Genomic DNA, 22,126 nt, shown 5'->3' with positions numbered 1-22,126 from the left:
TAGATCTATATTACACACAGCTATTTTAAAACAGTTTCCCACCGTAGTGATCACTTGTCCTTTCATTTGTACTTCCGACCACCTTCTTTGTACTTAACCAATTATGCATTTGCAAGGATCTTTTTTGCACTTGGATCCATTCGAAGACCATAAAATGTAACCATACTGGAAGCCACATATTTGTTATTTAGCACCAGGTAAATGAGGCTTGCTATCTGTTTATGAATGATACAATCTTAAAAGGATCCTGTGCTTTGTGTTTGTTTAGGATTCAAGTTTATCTAACAGACATGAAGATGGTAGCTGCACTACTAAAACGTTGAAATGGCTGCAAAAGAATATGAGGTAATTACCAGCTAGTTTATCATAGTTTTCTCAACTACTACCTGAACATTTTAGTGGATAAATTAAAGGGAAATTCCTTATTGAGTTTTTATTCTAACATGTTTACAGCTAGCAGTTTTTCTAATGCTTATTAAAAACCTACAAAAGATATGTGATGTATAAACACTAAGAAACTGGTAATATCCCATTAATATTTAGGTAGATGTTTGTTTTTTTGAAGTGAGATAATTTTTGGTTTTGAAATCGGTAAGTCTGTCTACAAATTATAATATTAACCGTACACCTGTGTTGTTAGGTTCTGTACACCCACCAGAAGACCAAGAAGGCCAAGGTGTGGCAGGATGGAGTTTTGAGAGTGCTGGCAGAAGGAACAAAAGTGAGATTTTAAAAACTTCTTTTTATGTATTGTGTAAAATACATTAATCCTGTACTTGGTATAACAAGGTTATTGTATTCATTCTCTGTCATCACTTAACGCAAAGTTCTAGAAATGGGCAGTGGTCTAGGATCGATCCATGTCAGTGGGCTCATTCAGCTGTTTCTTGTTCCAGCCTGTACTCCACAGCGTGTGTAGTGAAGGCTGTGGTATATATACCTGTACTGTCCTGATGGTGCAAGTATGAAAGATCTCTTGCTGCTGATTGAAAAGAGTAGGCCATCGCATGGCAGCACCAGGTTTTCTCTTTCATTATCTTTGTGGTCCTTAACAGTATGTCTAACACATTCTTTAAAAAAAAACATTTCTTCCTTCCTAAATCATGTAATATTATATTACACAATGACCTGTATTAAAAAAAAAAATTGTTTTGTTTAACAACACCACTAGATCACATTGATTAATAAATCAGCTATTGGATGTCAAACATTTTGTAATTCTGTCACATAGACATCGGAGGAAACCCGCTACATTTTTCCCATTAGCAGCAAAGGATCTTTTATATACACTTTCCCACAGACAGGAAAGCACACACCTCAGTCTTTGACCAGTTATGGTGTACTTGTTGGAATGAGAGAAAATCCAATTTATTGAATGGATACACCGAGGTGGTTCGATATTGCGATGCAAGCACCTCAGGCGAGCACTCAACCAACTGAGATAAATCCCGCCTGACCTGTATAAAGCAGTCACCTGTATTAACAGACATGTCTGCTTAGTAGAGGTGTAACTGTACTGATTTGAAGACACAGTACACAAGTTTAAAATTTACAATATTCATCATGTACGGGCTTTCTAATAACTCTAGCGTTGTATATCATCTCTAAACAGAATATTCATGCTAACAGATTTCAAGCAGCTCAAACATTGTATATTACCTGCAAAGTTTCCTCTGTCAGTATGTTTTTGATCTGCTGTTCTCGCTACTTTGTTGATAGTAGTATATATATATTCAAAACTGACACACTCTTACCAGGGTGCTACCAAATTAAACATTTTGTTGATCTCTAATTTTAGGTAAAAGTGCTATTAAACGTTTGTGTGAATTTACCCATGCTTTTATTGCCCCATACAAGTACTTTTTCCTTCAGTCGCTGTTGGGACTGGGAACTTTATGTCTCCATAATAAAACAGGTTTATTGGAAAATGCTGAATGATAAATTGCAAAATACACAGCAAAATACATAACATCAATAATTAACTTTAATACTGTTTTATTAAAATAATTTTTAGCTATAAATATATCACTTTGAGAATTTATAATGTCACATAAATGCAATTTTAGTTACCTTTGTACTCTGCATGAAATTTGAAGTATGTACTTTAAGGAATAAACATTATGTGACTAACTCTTTTTTTTCTTTTTTTACTTTCTGGTAGTGTATCTTGCCTTGTTGGCATTTTGTCTTTTTTTTAAATATTTATAAAATTGATTATTGTTCTTATTATTACAAAAGGAGAACTAAGAATATTTTTTTTTTTTGTTATTATTATTTTTTTATTTTATTATACACAGTGACAATTAAAAACAAAATTCTAATGATTTTGTGTTCATGGAATTTTTTTTTCATAAACTATAAGGTAAATAATTCCCCCTCCCAACCTTTTTCATGTCTACCCTTTCTCTATACTCAACTTTCTCCTCCCCACCCCCTCACATTGACACTCTATCTCCCTACCATTCATCCTCCCTTGAAGTTCTCCCCTCCTCCCCTTTTCTTCCCCCTCTTCTCCAGTTTTTTCTCTTATTTTGAAACCAATCTAAGTTTATTTTTCATATCTAAAATATTTACCTATTTTCCAACTTCTTAATAAACTGTTGCGTGTACAGGGGACAATGTTTCAAAATCTGAAATAACCTTAAGTCAGTTTATGTAATTTAACTTGAATTATGTTAGTGTAATCCAATCAGTAGAGGTATTTCGCATTCCTATTGCACATGCACGCGAAGAGTAACGTCCCTTGACAAAATAGACTGAAACTAGTCTATTTACAAATTGGGGGGGGGGGTGACAGACAGGTTGTTATGGGCGACTTGAGTAGCTTCGTAGGAGACTTTAAACTTTGGCAACTAACATGTACATATTTCGAATTAGATGGTATAATGGCCGTAGAAAACGGTCCGCTGAACTTTACAGCTGAATGGTTCAACTTGGACAAAGTCTCTGCGACTCGTACCCGAGGGTTTTGATAATGTCAGATTAAAAGACTATCTCGTAAAAAGTATAAACAAAACATTTGACAGATTCCATAGGTTATGGCATCGATCGATATATATATTTGAGAGAGAGAGAGAGAGAGAGAGAGAGAGAGAGAGAGAGAGAGAGAATATATATACACACACACACACAGATATATATATATATATATATATATATATATATATATATATATATATATATATATATATATACTCTTCAAAAAAAGAAATGCAAAAGGGTACAAATGGGTTATAACTCCGATTTTATGTTTCCTACCGGTTCATGCTTTGTGAATATAAGGTCATTGCATATCCCAAACACATTCCCACGGTTACATTCGATAAAACGCAGCTACTGTACAATAAAGTTCCAAAATGTGAATATTCGCAAAAACGCAGCCACGTGCAAACCATGTCACCACTGCACGTGCGTTGTCTGCACGTGCAACATGAACACCGACAGTATAAAAGTGCAGGGTGTTCGCTTGCCTGGCCTCTGTATCTGGCCGACAGTTGACAATCCAGGACATGCCACGTCTCAGTGAACTGCAGAGAAACAATGCCATCGGCCGACTAGACGCAGGCGAATCCAGAACGGCCGTTGCCAGGGCATTCCATGTGTCCCCAAGCACCATCTCCAGACTGGGGGACCGTTACCAGCAACATGGATCAACACGTGACCTCCCTAGATCCGGTCGACCACGGGTCACTACCCCCGGGTAGGACCGCTACATCCGGGTACGCCACCTTCGGGAACGATTGACTATTGCCACCTCCACAGCCGCAGCAATACCAGGTTTGCGCAGGATATCCGACCAGACCGTACGGAACCGCCTACGTGAGGTAGGAATTCGTGCCAGACGTCCAGTTCGAGGTGTCATCTTAACACCACAACACCGTCGACTCCGACTGCAGTGGTGCCAGATTCAGCAGGGGTAGTGTCATGGTGTGGGCAGCCATCTCACACACTGGCAGAACTGACCTGGTCCACGTGCAGGGCAACCTGAATGCACAGGGCTACATTGACCAGATCCTCCGGCCACACATCGTTCCAGTTATGGCCAACGCCAACGCAGTGTTCCAACATGACAACGCCAGGCCTCACACAGCACGTCTCACAACGGCTTTCCTACAGAACAACAACATTAATGTCCTTCCTTGGCCATCGATATCACCGGATTTGAACCCAATTGAGCATCTATGGGACGAGTTGGACCGACGCCTCCGACAGCGACAACCACAGCCCCAGACCCTGCCCGAGCTGGCAGCAGCCTTGCAGGCTGAGTGGGCCACCATCCCCCGGGACGTCATCCGTACTCTGGTTGCTTCAATGGGCAGGCGGTGCCAGGCAGTTGTCAACACACGCGGAGGCCACACCCGGTATTGACTCCAGATGACCTTGACCTTGGTGGTGTGTCCTATCACTTACTCACAATGGACTAGAGTGAATTGTGAACAATCCTGCAACATTTGGTAATTATCGGACTCACCATTCAATAATTAAATCAATTCTCCAAATGTTACGACAATGTGGTTTTGCGTTTCTTCTTTTGAAGAGTATATATATATATATATATATATATATTATGTCTTGAGCGGCCACACAAGGGAGTAGATAAACGTGGCCGCTTAAGACAGGTGGCCGCTGAGTACAGGTTGCCACATATATAGTCTTTAAAACATTTGTTGTTGTTTCTTGTTTTACTGTCTGTATTGCTAATTAACGGATGTGTGCTTCATAGTTGACTATAAATCAACTTTTGACATGTCTCCTTCAGAAATAATGCAAATAGAATATATTAAATTAACCGTTCTCCACAAGTTTGTTTTCTTTTTCCATTTAATTATTTAACTCCGACTTCATGCGATGTAATGTCAAGCGTAGCCTGCCCAGAGGCAATTAGATGCATGTCAAATTCATACTTCCTTAATTGATACACAGTGGAGATGTCGGGAATGAATGGGTACTAGTATTCTTGAAGGTGTGAAGATCGGTTATTTGCTGCACCTTATCGCTGTTGTTAAAATATCCCTTTTATATAAGAGTAAAACTTTACTGTGGCCGCTTAATGCAGGTATTTTAGCGATTTGGGATCTGATTTAGGTGGCCGCTGGCCGCGTTAGACAGGTGACCGCTTATTACAGGTGTATTTTTCTTAGTGTCTATCTAATTGGGAAAAGTAAAAAAAAAGAGAGATTTTATGCTGTTACATGTATATCCATAAAGTGGGAATTTAAAAAGGGGGGATTTGGGGGGGGGGGTGAAGGTAGGTGCCGTTCTGTTTACCCATATACACGTTTTTATACAGTGTCAACATGAACGCATTGAGTATTATACAAAATATATTTATTTTCTTTACTGTTAATGTGTTTTCCACCATATCTAAGTATATAAAATACTAGATGGACCTGTGTAGGAATGTCCTGTACAGAGCCGTCATCACTCTAGATATATATTTATATATTATTATTATTATTATTTAAGGAGTGTCTGTTATTTCTTTTACGTTCATCTGGGTATGAACAAAATAAATCATCCGTAAATCTCACATAAGTTTGCGGATGATTTTTTTGTTCATACCTAGATGAACGTAAAAGTAATAACAGACAATACTTATAATTAAATTTGAAACATACTGAATAATAATAACATTAAAAGTTAATATATATATATATATATATATATATATATATATATATATATATATATATATATTGAGTATTGTCCGAAATATACATATATTTTCTGTATATACAAAATATATATTTATTTTATTTTACTTACTGTTTACTACCATATCTAAGTAGAGAATACTAGACCGCCCTGTATAGGCACGTTCTGTACAGAGCTGTCCTGACTACATATATTTTTTATATATTTACACACGCACACGTTATATATTTTATTGAGTATAATTCGAAATATACATATATTTTCTTTATATACAAAATATATATTTATTTTCTTTACTGTTAATGTGTTTTCCACCATATCTAAGTATACTAGACCGCCCTGTGTAGGAACGCCCTGTACAGAACCGGTACGGTTTTGGCCTTATGCGTTCACTGGCTTCCCTCCTACAAAATGTGCCGAACAAACCCTCGTACTTAGAGTAACATTAAAATCGTTTTCTACGTGAAACGATTACCCACAAACGTTTCCGATATCCATTGGCTGGATATCGATGGAAGGATAACGAATTTCCCGGACATATGCGATTGGAACAGTTAATAATTGAACAATGGTCGTAGCCTCCCATTGCTTTTGCCCCCCAATTTGCAGATAGGTCTATTTTGGCGAGATCTCGCGGTTTGCGTCCTCGAGTAACTCCGCATTGGGCACATGCGCAGTGGAATGAGAAAGAAGTCTATTACCTAAAACTTGCATTGACCATTTGGTTGAAAGATGGTATTTGCAACTAATGAAAAATTTCTTTGATACATGTACTTGATAAAGTTACTTTCATGATGTGTATTTCCCATCCCAACCATTGCCCCACAACTGGTATATCAAAGGCAATAGTATGTGCTGTGCTGTCTGGGAAAGTACATATAAAAGAAATCCCTTGCTGCTAACTGAAAAATGTAGCAGGTTTCCTTGTAAGAAAATTATCAAATGTTTGATATCCGATAATTAATAAATCACTGTGCTCTAGTGATGTCGTTAAACAAAACAAAGTTTAACTTTTTCATGTGTAATGGTTCAACAGATAACCTACTGGCAGTTTAAGTGACTTTTAAAGTTGCATAACCAACATGTGAACAGAACAACAGTTCACATGAAATATTGTTCCCTGAAGTACATATATGTAATAATGGGAACAATTCTATTGTGGTCCGTTACTACTTCTAGCAGTACCAAAAAAATCATTGCCTTGTTCATCTCTGTTATTATAAACCAAAATATTAGGGAAAACTTTGTGTATGCTGTGATGCAATAAACTGTTGGGTTTTCAAATAACATTCACATGTCAGTGGCAGATTGCCAGTAGAGGCTGTATTTAGTCTGCAGTTTGGAGTGGATGTTTTATTACCATTTTATCTTCATATTTACGAGGCACTCGTGATATTCTCCAATAGCCGAGACCCCGTGATATACTGTGCCGTTCTTATAGCCACACATTAATGTATATTACTTTTAGAAAAGTAAATATTTACCTGCTGGGCTGGTTGTGACTAGTTGTACTATGTTAGAACTTCAGTAATAGAGTTGCCATCAAATTGTTGAACTGTGACTAGAAAACAATATTTGTATATGATCGGTTAGTGTTTTTTTCTAGAAATTTGGAAAGGGATGGTAAATTAAACACTTTTGCAGCATTTTCACCATTTTCAGAGCTCAGCCTCAGCTAAATAGAAGATGAGATGATTGTACATACAAAATGAAGTGGAGTGTTCTAGCAGATGCGTGTCTCGGGTTCAAGTTACCCATGATTCAATGTTCTCTTTGTTGTCAGTCCCCCTTTTGGGGCATTTTCACCATTTTCAGAGCTCAGCCTCAGCTAAATAGAAGATGAGATGATTGTACATACAAAATGACCTGCAATGTTTAATTAAAGGCAAAATATTAATTGAAATAAAAATGTATGTAAGTAATGTTCTTACTTTAATAAATGAATGGCAAAATATACATAACACAAATATTTTATTAGTTAATAATAAAAAATTTGTGTGTTTTATAAAGACAATTTTAGATTTAATTATTGAAAAATACTTGTTTAATATCAGGGCAGCATGGCACTGATTAAGGTAATATGGCACTAGACTATTGAGGCATGGTTCCACACCATGCTAAAGCACTATGATCCTGTCCATTTGTCCATCAAATGCTTTTGTGTAGTGAATATCTCCCATACTGACCAAGCTAGGATCATCAAACATAAATTCATTCTGGCCAGCTGGTGTCATATATCACAATTAGGTAACTATGACCTACTTTTACTGCAGCACGGAATATAATAGGAAACCCAGCAAAATCAGTTACCTGCATGTAAGTAAATATCACATGAACTGAACTGTAGACTTTGAAATATTATCCCCAGCTATGTATAAGATCACATTCACAAAACGTATACAAACATACTGGTTTTTACTAAATGAAATCTCCCCTATAATGTGTAATGATACATATATGTACTAGACAACTTTTTTTATTATTATTATTATTATTTTTTTAGGTTTAGGTTTTTTCTCTTCTTTTTTTTTCTTTTTCTTTTTTTTCCGTCATGGGAGCCAAATTATTTGAATTATTCTCTGTGTGGTAGGTCTTGGGTTGTGTTTGAAATGGACAACTGGTGGTTAAGATTTACGATGCTAAGTCTTGAAGTGAGTGTTCCAGCAGACGCGTGTCTCGGGTTCAAGTTACCCATGATTCAATGTTTTCTTTGTTGTCAGTCACCAAAGAACCTTAATTTTAAAATGTGCTCAGGTGTCCTTAAATTTAATTTTCCTTTTATTTGTTGCCTGTCAAAGTTTGCCCCCCCCCCCCCAAAAAAAAAAGAAGAAGAAGAAATATGGGGGAATAAATGGTGCTATTATCAAAAAGGGTGGTTAGGGATCTCCAACCCAAAATATTTTTATTAAAAAAGTTAGAAAATACTGACCTGTAATTTCTACTTTAATCTGAACACCACAGCGCAGGACTTAGCCCAATAGTAAAGTGCTAACTTCATGTGCAGTCAGTTTGGGATCGATCCCCATCGGTGGGCCCATTGAGCTATTTTTCGCTCCATCCAGTGCACCACGACTGGTATATCAAAGGCCATGGTATGTGCTATCCAGTCTGTGGGATGGTGCATGTAAAAGATCTCTTGCTGCTAATTGAAAAGAGTAGCCCATGAAGTGGCGACAGCGGGTTTCCTCTCAATATCTGTGTGGTCCTTAACCATATGTCTGACACCATATAATCGTAAATAAAAATGTGTTGAGTATGTTGTTAAATAAAACATTTCCTTCCTTCCTGAGCACTACAGGTGAAAATGGGTATAATTTCAAAATGCCAACTAATATGCAAAGCTGTAGGGAAATGTGACCCTCCACCATGACAGTTTGATGGAGAAATAATAACCCTTTCCTTTTTGGAGGAAATCACAGACTGTACACAGAAAGAAACTGTTTGTTTGGCCAAGTAACATGCAATATGGTTCAGTGTTCGAGATTAACGGTATCCCGATATCCCGGGGATACCAGAATTTTATTTTTGGATACCAGACTTCAAGAACCCAGTATCCCACCGGGATGCCATATTATACTAAATTCTCAGGTGGGATACCAGATTTTGAAATGTTAGTATCCAACTGGGATACTGGCCAAACATTTTAATCTCGAACACTGTGGTTGTATTTAAAATAGTTTATTAATAATTATAATTGGTCTATTCTTGCAGGACTTTTTAAGTAAAAACAAAAAGAAGTAAAATTTTAAAGATATTAAAATATTTTGGCAACAGTTGAATAAAAAGTGCTTTGTGAACATTATGTCAAAATATATTGGTGCAAATGTAAATATAATTAGTAAAATGATTTTGGGAATATCTAAATTTCATTATTACTTATATATATTTTGTAGACTTAGTATTTTACGGTATATTCCAAAGTCACATGCATAGACTACAACGTTATAAACGTGGCATTTCACAGCTTTATATATGAAGATTTGATTTTTGGTCATGCTTTGAAAGAGACTTGGTCTATGATGTGGGGCAATATTTAACTTGGTAGAGTGCTCACCTGAGGTGCTTGTGCATGCTTTGAAACAGACTTGGTCTATGACGTGGGGCAATATTTAACTTGGTAGAGTGCTCACCTGAGGTGCTTGGTCATGCTTTGAAAGAGACTTGGTCTATGACGTGGGGCAATATTTAACTTGGTAGAGTGCTCACCTGAGGTGCTTGGTCATGCTTTAAAAGAGACTTGGTCTATGACGTGGGGCAATATTTAATTTGGTAGAGTGCTCACCTGAGGTGCTTGGTCATGCTTTGAAAGAGACTTGGTCTATGACGTGGGGCAATATTTAACTTGGTAGAGTGCTCACCTGAGGTGCTTGGTAATGCTTTGAAAGAGACTTGGTCTATGACGTGGGGCAATATTTAATTTGGTAGAGTGCTCACCTGAGGTGCTTGGTCATGCTTTGAAAGAGACTTGGTCTATGACGTGGGGCAATATTTAACTTGGTAGAGTGCTCACCTGAGGTGCTTGGTCATGCTTTGAAAGAGACTTGGTCTATGACGTGGGGCAATATTTAACTTGGTAGAGTGCTCACCTGAGGTGCTTGGTAATGCTTTGAAAGAGACTTGGTCTATGATGTGGGGCAATATTTAACTTGGTAGAGTGCTCACCTGAGGTGCTTGGTAATATGCTTTGAAAGAGACTTGGTCTATGATGTGGGGCAATATTTAACTTGGTAGAGTGCTCACCTGAGGTGCTTGGTCATGCTTTGAAAGAGACTTGGTCTATGACGTGGGGCAATATTTAACTTGGTAGAGTGCTCACCTGAGGTGCTTGGTCATGCTTTGAAAGAGACTTGGTCTATGATGTGGGGCAATATTTAATTTGGTAGAGTGCTCACCTGAGGTGCTTGGTAATGCTTTGAAAGAGACTTGGTCTATGATGTGGGGCAATATTTAACTTGGTAGAGTGCTCACCTGAGGTACTTGGTCTATGATGTGGGGCAATATTTAACTTGGTAGAGTGCTCACCTGAGGTGCTTGGTCATGCTTTGAAAGAGACTTGGTCTATGACGTGGGGCAATATTTAACTTGGTAGAGTGCTCACCTGAGGTGCTTGGTCATGCTTTAAAAGAGACTTGGTCTATGACGTGGGGCAATATTTAACTTGGTAGAGTGCTCACCTGAGGTGCTTGGTCATGCTTTGAAAGAGACTTGGTCTATGATGTGGGGCAATATTTAATTTGGTAGAGTGCTCACCTGAGGTGCTTGGTCATGCTTTGAAAGAGACTTGGTCTATGATGTGGGGCAATATTTAACTTGGTAGAGTGCTCACCTGAGGTGCTTGGTCATGCTTTGAAAGAGACTTGGTCTATGATGTGGGGCAATATTTAATTTGGTAGAGTGCTCACCTGAGGTGCTTGGTCATGCTTTGAAAGAGACTTGGTCTATGACGTGGGGCAATATTTAACTTGGTAGAGTGCTCACCTGAGGTGCTTGTGCATGCTTTGAAAGAGACTTGGTCTATGATGTGGGGCAATATTTAACTTGGTAGAGTGCTCACCTGAGGTGCTTGGTCATGCTTTGAAAGAGACTTGGTCTATGACGTGGGGCAATATTTAATTTGGTAGAGTGCTCACCTGAGGTGCTTGGTCATGCTTTGAAAGAGACTTGAGACTTGACGTCTATGACGTGGGGCAATATTTAACTTGGTAGAGTGCTCACCTGAGGTGCTTGGTAATGCTTTGAAAGAGACTTGGTCTATGATGTGGGGCAATATTTAACTTGGTAGAGTGCTCACCTGAGGTGCTTGGTAATGCTTTGAAAGAGATTGGTCTATGACGTGGGGCAATATTTAACTTGGTAGAGTGCTCACCTGAGGTGCTTGGTAATGCTTTGAAAGAGACTTGGTCTATGATGTGGGGCAATATTTAACTTGGTAGAGTGCTCACCTGAGGTGCTTGGTAATGCTTTGAAAGAGACTTGGTCTATGATGTGGGGCAATATTTAACTTGGTAGAGTGCTCACCTGAGGTGCTTGGTCATGCTTTGAAAGAGACTTGGTCTATGACGTGGGGCAATATTTAACTTGGTAGAGTGCTCACCTGAGGTGCTTGGTAATGCTTTGAAAGAGACTTGGTCTATGATGTGGGGCAATATTTAACTTGGTAGAGTGCTCACCTGAGGTGCTTGGTCATGCTTTGAAAGAGACTTGGTCTATGATGTGGGGCAATATTTAACTTGGTAGAGTGCTCACCTGAGGTGCTTGGGTCACAAGATCGAACCTCCTCGGTGGACCCATTATGTAATTGGTTTGTTTTTCACATCCCATCTAATGTCAGTATGAAAGTGCATATTAAAGGTCCCTTTCTGCTAATGAAAAGATGTAGCATATTGTTTCAACTAAAAACTGTATGTCAGAATTAACAAATGTTTGACATCCAGTTGCTGATGATTAATAAATCAATTTACTTTAGTGGTGTCATTAAACAAAACAAACTTTAACACTTTGTTTTGTTTGTTGTACTTGTGAATGTTGAATGCCAGTGACAGGTCCTGATAGACTCATGCAGCCCCACGGACTGATATTGACAGGGGAATGTTTTGTAGCTAACATCAAGGCTGAATTGTCTCCACTTGAACAGTACCTGACTGGGTCATTACAGTACATGGCACAGCTTGTTTTGACAAAGTGCTATTAACTAGGTATTTGAACTGATGTTTTACAGGTGTTACTTGGTGCAGGAACATTAGAGTGAAATTGTTTTGAACTTGGTCATGGTTAAGATATCAGAGTAAATGTTATTATAAACAGTTTTAGATTCAGTATGCAAGTACAGCTGATTTTATTATTGGATAACATATAGAAACAATAGCTGGTGGGGGATGGCTCTTTTGTGTGGCACAAGGGTTGAGAATTCAAAGTAGAAAATCAGATTAATAGTACAATGTACCTCAGACATGCTACTTCATACATAACATGATTTGTTATATATTAGCTAACATATTCAGTGTAATCAAAGTATGCTATATTTTTTATCACATATTTTCAGAATTTGATAACTTTGCAATTAGATGTAAATTAATCCAGGTAACAACATTATGTTTATTGACTTTTAAGCAAATGTACTGTGGTGACGTATGCATTCATAGTCATCAAACAAAAACATTTCAGTAGCAACTTTACACTGAAAGCTGTTCAGCATTTAGAAAACAACCATTAAGCACTAGTTTATTTTTATGTAAGGCTATCCAAAATGACATCATTCAAGTTTGATATCATTTCCATTCAAAAATACACTGTGTCACATATTCTTACGTAATTTGAATATCTAGTAGTGGCGGACTGGAATTAAAGTTGCATTTACAGTTTACAAAAACATGTTGTATTAAGCTTGAGGTTATATAATAAAGAGATGTAGTCATAATAGCTGTTGATGCATGGTATTGTGGTCTATTAGAGTGCGCCGTGCGGCCCAATACCTCTGACTTCAGCACTCGAGGTTTCTGTTAGGGTTACCTCACCCGTAGTCCATATCAGTCTAGCCTCTACCCATTGACCAGTCCAGCTTGGGTGTCCTTAACAGAAGCCAAAGCTCCTGCTGGCATAGCTCTCTGGGTCACTAAGACATATAAGCCCCCTCACTACGTCAAGGAATGGACTATGAAGGGGTGATAAAGAGATGATTACCTTCGTGTGTGTTTCAATATCGTCAATATCATATATTAGGAATAAAAATAATGTGTTATGCTCACCATGCAGAGGCTTGCATAATACAGTTTTTATTCTTAATATATGATTGACGATACCGAAACATATGAGGGTAATAACCTCTATATACAATGAAAAACTGAAGCAATTATGGAGATATATCCAAGAAAAATCAACAAGGATTTAACATTGAATGAATCCCAACATTTTGATATTTTAATTCTATTAAAAAGGCCCTTTTTATTTTACAACAGAAGCTATACTTATGTTTTTAAAGTTAAGATAATCAACTGACAAGTAAATAAGGTACAATAAACATTTCACATACCAGTATTTGAACCTTGTTAAAATTGCCATTTTGGACAAAAATCCCAATTTTGTATTAACAAAATTGAATATGACAATATAGTTAGGTAAGATTAACTATATTTCTATGAGTTCCTTAATAATACTAATCATTTTGAACAAGTGACTAAAATTTCAGCTCTGTATTCCAACAACCAGCACCACACTTAATCACTGAACGTGTTAAATGGTGGTAAATTGTTACATGTTAAAATTGTTACATGTTAAAATTTAAATGAAAAGTTCACTCCTCAGTCACATTAAAAATGAACATCAGTGCAATTATACTTAATTACATGCTTCCAAACACACATTAAAGAAATGTAACAACAATATCAATTCAATTTTAATTGTCAGAATCCTAGAATTAACTTCATTGGGAAAAAACTGGAAACTTAAACAAATGAAAGTGATGCAACTTAAATCTATGACAAGTGTTGACATGCTACTAGTCTTTAAAAAAATCAGTAATCAATAATGACACATGTCTGTCTGCAGTTAGAACTTTCATTTTTAATACAATGGTAAGAAATAACCATATGGCAATAATAGGTTTTCAACTGGTAAAAATGAAGCTTATTGAATTTTTTGTTTTATGGATCCAAAACTATTTTTGGAACATTGGTGGGCTTGCATTGTAGGATCAAATCACCTAGTGCACCATGACTGGTAAATGTATATCAAAGGTTGTGTGATATGTCACATGTGCTATCCTGTCTGTTGAATGGTGCATATAAAAGATCCATTGCTACTAATGGACAAATGTAGTGGATTTCCTCAAAGACTATGTGTCAAAATCACCAGATGTATGACATCAAATAAATGTAGCTGATGATTAATAAATCTGTGTGCTCTAGTACTGTTGTTTAACAAAACAAACTTTAACTTTCAGTGTGTTTTGCTTGATGAAAAGAACTCTCGCCTGGACACTGTATTTGTGAGGTCATGTGACGTGAAACCTGGTGAACAGTTCGAGAGTGACCGCTACCTCATCCTTGTGGAGCAGGAGAAGACCACTCCCCAGTTACCACGGCAACCAGTCCAGTCACATACATCATTGGTCCAAGAATGTTTGAATCCACCCATATCTACGGGTCGCCAGAATGCGGTTCACCGACCGTCATCGGGGAAATGTGTTGTTGCTGGTCTGAAAAGGAAGAGAAGTGTATGTCAGGATGTTTTCTGTTTCATTTTTAAAGGCATTCACTCTAATGAGTTATCAGCCGGTGTTAAATATTTTCTGGCTGCACCTGGTTTTTTTGTTTTACCACTAAATTATACATTACTTACAACTTAAATATCAACAAATTAACTGTGTACCAATTATGCTGGTGTTTGTTAAAAAAAAAAAAAAATTGTCATGGATTGGCAAGATGCAAAGATTATGCAGTATCCACCAGGAAAGGTGAGTTTTCACCCCCATTCCCCTCCATACTCGCCTTGAAAGTTTTAGGGCAATGGCAAACTGATCGCCTTACAGTAAAACATTACATTTTGTTTGACTCTTCATGTGATTGCTCACCTAGCAGCAACTCATGTTCCTCATGGTGAAGACTGTTATGGCCATATTTCTAGCAGCAACTCATGTTCCACATGGTGAAGACTGTTATGGCCATATTTCTAGCAGCAACTCATGTTCCTCATGGTGAAGACTGTTATGGCCATATTTCTAGCAGCAACTCATGTTCCTCATGGTGAAGACTGTTATGGCCATATTTCTAGCAGCAACTCATGTTCCTCATGGTGAAGACTGTTATGGCCATATTTCTAGCAGCAACTCATGTTCCTCATGGTGAAGACTGTTATGGCCATATTTCTAGGATGTGTACTAGAATTTACTCTTGGTTTCTCCGACTGTGGTATTTTTATATTAACATTTATCATCAGTTCATTGACATTTGCTTGACATTCAATAGACAATGCTGTGGTCTCATTAAATATGTATTCTGACTGAGTCTTTTCACTATTGTTAAAATCTGAAGTCATTGCATGACGTGGTATACTTCTTTTATCAAATGTCAGTGTTCCATTAACACTTTACTAATGTTATTTGAACATGCCCTTCCTAAACAGATATTTGTGTTTTCTCATTTCAGGGTTTTATTCCACCAAGGGTAGTCAAACCTGCTGTAGATGACACTGTCATTGACCAAAACACAAACTCTCAGACATGTAGCTCTTCTGTAAGGCCGACAGCTGACTTACAACCACAGCAGTTCAGTTGTGAGGACATCCTGACAATATACTCCAAACACCACACCTCTCCCCAACATGGCGGGCATAGTGGAGACCGCGACAATTCTGGCATATCTCCTCACTTGACAGGGTTCATGGCTCAGCTGAGGAAACAACACGTGGCAAGGACGAGTCCAAGTCCGAGTCCACAGCAGTCACCATGGAGAATGTTTGGGTCACCATCGGCCATTTCTCCGTCTTACAGCCCTCTTTCTACAAACTCACTGCCCAGTTCTCAGGAAAATTTGGAACATGAAAACGTAGAAAAAAATGTCCCTTCTGGGTTTAAATATTCTGCTAAAACATTTGGAGAGAAGTCAATGAAACAATTTGAATACGTTCCATCCATGTGTGGAGCAAACAGTGATTTGCAGACATGTTCATCTAACATGGACAGTCATCAAGAAAGCGGTGTGAATAAACACACAATGGCTACACAGTGTCATGGAACACAAGTTCCGTCTGAAACAAAACGAACAGCTTCTCAAATCTTAGCTTTATTGAAGAGTGGGGATGATGATCATAAGACATCAGTTGTTCCTGGAAAGTATTGCTCTGTTGGTGTCGATAGGAATTCCAGTGCTCAGCTGTTCTCTTTAGCTAGAGCTCAGTCTGGTCTCAGTTCATCAAAGCAGCAACAGCCACTAGACATGGTTGGGCCTGAAACATTGTCTATAATCCAAGTGCAGACTAGTTCATCAAACAAGCAATTGTCATCAGTTAAGGCTGGAACTTCATGTAATGTTAATAACAATTCCTTATCAGAGACATTGTCTATAAACCAAGCCCAGACTGATAATATTTTCCATCTTTCAAAGAAACAAGACCCATCTTTTTTGCCTGAGTCTTCATGTAGTGTTATGAATAATCCCAGTTCTCAACAATCCTCTACAGACCAAGCTCAGACTAGTGATGGTATTTGCCTGGCAGGGCCACAAGTACCAAACAGTTGGAATAAATCTCTATTTAATAGTCTTTCATCAGATTTATCTCAACGTAATGAAACATCCACTTCTATTTCTCCCGGCAGCAACTGTTGTGAAGTTAAATCTGCAGCTATAGAACATTCTACAAATATCAGGACATTAGATAAGAGGGAGAATGATTATGAATGTGAAACAGATGTTTTAAAATCAGAAGAGAGAGATGCTGAGATGTACAAGGACTATGTGGACTCTGAAATGTTTGATGAAAAGATGTCACTAAGTCCACAATCCATGCCTCGCTGTGAGGACAATCTGCACACATTAGATGAGACTGATGTACTGAAGGAGGATGCTCAGACATCCAGTGATTGTTCTGAGTTTAGACTGCTGCCTACAGAAGCATCTAAGAGTGACAAAGTGTTATTAGAGAGAGGTGTACTGAACAAAGAAGTAAAGAAAAATATGCATAGACTAGAGGAGAGAGATGAACTGAAAGAAGAAGCTAGGAAATATGGTGATTGCTGCGAGTCTAAATTATGTGAAGAAGAATCTAATTGTAACTGTTTGTCACCAGAACCTTTTCGAACGACGGTGTTGGAAAATAGCTTGCAAATTGATTCCTCTTTGCTGATATCTTCTACACTAAGTGATGTTCCACAGGGTAACTTAGATCCTCAGAATGCCATTTTGAAAGGGAATGTGACTTGTTCTCAGAATGAAATACAACTGAAAAACACTGATTCTCAGAATTATGTTAAACATAATGATGTTGTTCAAGAGGACTCCATAGTTCCACAAGGGAACTCCGAGGTTCCTTGGTGTGATTCAGCAAATGATGCATTCTTTGAAGTAACATTTTCCCCATTATCTAACTTGTCTGGATGTGATGGGTGTGAAGATGTACAAGAAGAAACAAACCAGTTTTCACAAACTTCTCTCTTTTCTGATGATTCTTTTCCTGTACCCAAACCACCAATCACAGATGATCCTGTAATAGCCATGCCTGAACAATATTTACACCCAGCAGCCAGTAATGGTTTTGGCAGAATTGAAAACAATGGCAAAAGTGGATTGGATTTGTCTGAGTGTATCATTGATGCAAACTTGTCTTCATCTAATAATTGTGAATATACAAGACAACAAACTAGCAATACCACAAGTATTTCAGTGCTGTGTGAAGAACCTGCAGTTTTATCTGGTGCTGATGATAATGTAGACTGTTCTGGCAGTGATAAGAATGTATGTGTTTCCAAAGAACAAGGATGTGCATCTAACAAAGATTGTCCAACTGACAAATATTCTTCAACTTGTAGTAACAATGCTCACATAGCTCCTGTAGGTGTGCTGAAAGCAAGTAATCTCTTTTCTCAGGAAGATAATATCACTGTGTCTAAGGGTCAACAAAATGCTGGGTTGTCATGCCAGGGAGATTGTAAATCTAAAACTCTGCTCAAAGAAAAGGATCCACTTTTTCAAGAAGACAAAAATTTTGTGCCTGAGAAGAAACAAAATACTGGAATCTCATGCAAGAAAGAATGTAATCCTGACACTTTGAGTATTGAAAGTGAACTCTTTTCCCAGGAAGATAAAAATGTCATGTTGAAGGAACAAAATATTAGTAGAATGTCATGTGAGGAAGAATGTAGTGCCCAAACTCTGCTGGTAGAAAATGATGCCTTTCCTCAAACAGATAACAATGCTGTGCCTGAGGAAAAGGGAAATGCTGGAACTTCATTTCAGGAAGATTGTAATTCTGACAAATTTCTGATAGAAAGTGATCCATTTTCTCAGGAAGATTGTAATTCTGACAAATTTCTCATAGAAAGTGATCCATTTTCTCAGGAAGATGAACTTACCATGCCTGAGGAAGAAGAAAATGTGACCTCATATGTTGAGAGATGCTCAAAACCTGACACATTGAAACACACTGGTCCTGTACAAACTCTTGGTGATCTTGAGTTCAGTCCAGAAAGTGATGTATGTCTGTCTAGATCACAGATGTCTCAAGAAAACCTCCCAGAGTCTTTGTTACAGACATCCTCTTGGCATCATTATAGTAAGATATCGGTACATACACCGAAAACAAGATTTAATATGGAGACATTTGATGCCCATACACATTCTAATATGTCAGAGCCAAAAAATACTTGTGTTATTTTTAAAAATATTTCTGAAAATAATAGCTTAGCTGAACAAAAACAAAGAATGGTTATCGATCATTCTTCTTTACAGGGGAAATGTGATATAAAGCAATATACTTCAATATTCAGAATGGAAGAACATTCCTTTGATAGTCCTGAATCTGAACAAACATGCTGTAATTTGGAAAAAGCTTTGAGTTGTGAACATAATGTTGGAAACCCTGTGCCAAATGGTAATTTAAATCTTGGATCACTGTACAGTTCTCAAGGTACAGAGGCTAACACTATTTCAGATCATGTGATTCAAGTACCTGATAATAGCACAGAAGAGTCACAAGCACAAAACAGTGAATACCATTCTGGTACTAATCACCAGAATAACATTTGGCAGTCCGAGAGAAGGAACTGTAATTCTAAATCTGTCTTTATTAACCATCCTGACTTACAGCGGCAAAGTACGATTCCCTTGAGGAATCATGACGCTGAATTATTATTTATGACTACTTTTAAATCTTCAAATTTCTGTGCTCCCGAGACAGCTGATGGTGCAAATGTTTTGTCTGAATGTGATGAAAATAATCCTCTTTTGTCAGACACAGCAGCAGTATCATCAGTATCATGTTCTCCAAAACCTTCACAATATTTCAAAAAAGAATCTTGTGATAATTTTATTCAAGATGATAGACTGGTGTTCTTGTCTGGTAGAACTCTGAGAACAGCATCTGAGGACCAGCTGAATTTAGCAGGGGTTAGTGAAAGTTTTCAAGACAGAAGTCGGAGTTGGATGTTCAGAAATATGTCCGACAGGAAGATGGTTGTTGAGGAAAGTGAAGAACCATTGATGGCTGCTGGATTCAGTGATGAGAAACATGGTATGGTATAGTATATGTCATCTGTGATTTACCTCTGACTAGAAATCATTTTTAAAACATTTTGTTTGTCAAAAGCAATATTGTAATGAAAAAAAGTTTTTTAAAAATCATTCAGGAGTATTTAACATTTATGGATGTTTTTTCAATATAAAAACATTTATAATGTGGAATACATTTTAAGAGATTTAAAAGAGTTTAACTAATATCTCGGAGAGTACTTTGAAAGGTTTATGTGCTTATTCTTTATGTGCTATATGTATTATCCATATGAAGTGTTGACATTGGTGCAGACAAATGTGTGGCAGTAGCACATAAATTGAATAGGATTTATGGCTGAGCTGTTAATGTTGATTTATCATAACTGTGTTTGACTTCTAAAATATGCAAAGTGTTAGTTGCATTGTTCAGGTATTGCTTATATAGTTATTGCCAGTACAACCTTTCTCAATAATCATAATCACAACACTTACTCCTACTTTTCTTTCATGTGACATTTAAATTTTTATAATAAAATGGGGTGTGGTAAGATGTAAATTGTGTTGGTCAATGGTTCTCTCTTTGTAATTGTTTAAAAATTACTATAACAGATACTGATATGGAATTTTTGCACTGTATATCAATGAAAATATTTTGGGATATAATAATAGTGATGCTTGATGTATGCCACGTGAATATAATTTTCAGTTATAATCCAGTATTAGACAGAAACAAACCTGATTTTCATTATGTTTCAGCTCTGCCGTTTCCATCGCTGCTGACTTCTGTACCTCATCCTTCCGAGCTGTTTGTGGAAGACAGGAAGACACATCACAATACTGTACAGCAGACAGTCGGTGGGGTCAGTGTGTATCATCTAGTAACAGTCATAATAGGTTTTGTTATCCTAGCTATTACGCAGGACCTTTTTTTTATTCTCTTGAAATCCATTTGTTGGCATGAATTTCCACATTGTGGCGCAATGGGTAGCAGGGTTGACTACCTTCAATGGGCTCACGTTTTTTTACATCCCAGTACATCAAAGCATATGGAAAGTGCATTTAAAAGATCCCTTACTGCTTTTTTAGCACGAGGCGCCTACAAGGTGGCAATGGGTTTTTTCTTTCTCTCTCTCTAAAACCTAGTAACAGAATAACAATAAGTCAAACATCAAATAACCATTTTTCAAACAGGTCTAAGGATGAACTAACAATATATTAAACACTCCATCGTTTAAAATGATTTAAGGTTGAAACAATTATTAAAATCGCTATAGTTTAAAATGGACTACGGTTGAACACAAAATAGCCGCATGGTATAAAATTAACATTGTATTGATTGATGAAAAAAATCCTCTGAGTAGTTTGTGTTATTGCTGATTGCAGGTCTGCAGTAAACTGGCCGAGTATAAAATGAAGGGAAGTAAATCTGGACATGCCACCCGTGTTCCCCACAATACAACATTTGTTCAGGCACGAAGACAAAGAAAGCCTGATAATAATCATTGGTCTCTCGAACTAGATACAACCAGCCGACAACAAGTGGAAATCAGTCAGCTTCCTTTGTCTACATTATTGAACACTAACCATCAGGAAAGATCTCTGGATGATATGTCTTTGACATCACCTATAATCACAAACATTGGGAAACAGTGTCTTGGAGATATTCCTTTGACTTCACCTATAATCACAGATATAGGCTCACAGTGTTTTGAAAATGGCCCTTTGAGTTCAGTTGCAGGTGTGAATAAAAACATTAGAGGTTCTTCTAGTTTACTGTCCACAAACCTTTTGCCTTCATTAGCAGACGAATCTAATGTTGACAGTCTGACTAACATGTTACACATAAATCATCAGGATGAGCGTTCTTTGCCTGCAAGGTCCAAGTCAAGAATGGAAGCTGTTGATGACCTGGGCAGATTGTTAATAGTGAACAGCCAGTCAACTTGTTCCAATACATCAGAGATCTTGCAGGTTCCAGATATTGGAGCTCATGTCATGACAGATTCCTGGACTCGGGGGACACGACTTGATAGTCCAGGTGAGTTGACGGGGGGGGGGGGGGTCATAGGTTCAGGGGGAGACAGTTTGAGTGAACTGTGCAATTAAAATATTGTTGCTTGGTGGTCCAGCTAAGATGAATTAAGAAGGGTTTTGTTAACAACAGACAGCTTTGTAGGTGGAGTAACACAGTAGTTGTTCCAGTTATGTTGAAGAACAAGGGACATCCATGTTAAATGACAACGATGCACTTAGCTTATTTTTGGAATAACATC

At 37.6% G+C, this 22,126-nt stretch overlaps 1 protein-coding gene across 1 annotated transcript in view; it reads left to right on the top strand.

Moving 5' to 3' along the window:
- Nucleotides 1–260: 260 nt before the first annotated feature.
- LOC121379827 overlaps nt 261–22,126 on the top strand; it is a 62,207-nt gene continuing 40,341 nt past the window's right edge. Inside the window, exons 1-7 of the mRNA XM_041508479.1 lie at nt 261–345; nt 641–721; nt 14,594–14,866; nt 15,798–18,918; nt 19,681–19,875; nt 20,610–20,713; nt 21,237–21,891. Coding sequence (XP_041364413.1) covers nt 325–345; nt 641–721; nt 14,594–14,866; nt 15,798–18,918; nt 19,681–19,875; nt 20,610–20,713; nt 21,237–21,891 — 4,450 coding nt within the window. The 5' untranslated portion in view covers nt 261–324. The remainder of the gene's footprint in view (nt 346–640; nt 722–14,593; nt 14,867–15,797; nt 18,919–19,680; nt 19,876–20,609; nt 20,714–21,236; nt 21,892–22,126) is intronic.

This window comes from Gigantopelta aegis, chromosome 8 (assembly GCF_016097555.1).
Source record: "Gigantopelta aegis isolate Gae_Host chromosome 8, Gae_host_genome, whole genome shotgun sequence".
Lineage (NCBI taxonomy): Eukaryota > Metazoa > Mollusca > Gastropoda > Neomphalida > Peltospiridae > Gigantopelta > Gigantopelta aegis.
The sequence above is the reverse complement of the archived record's forward strand: the minus strand, read 5'-3'. Positions and strand labels throughout refer to the sequence as shown.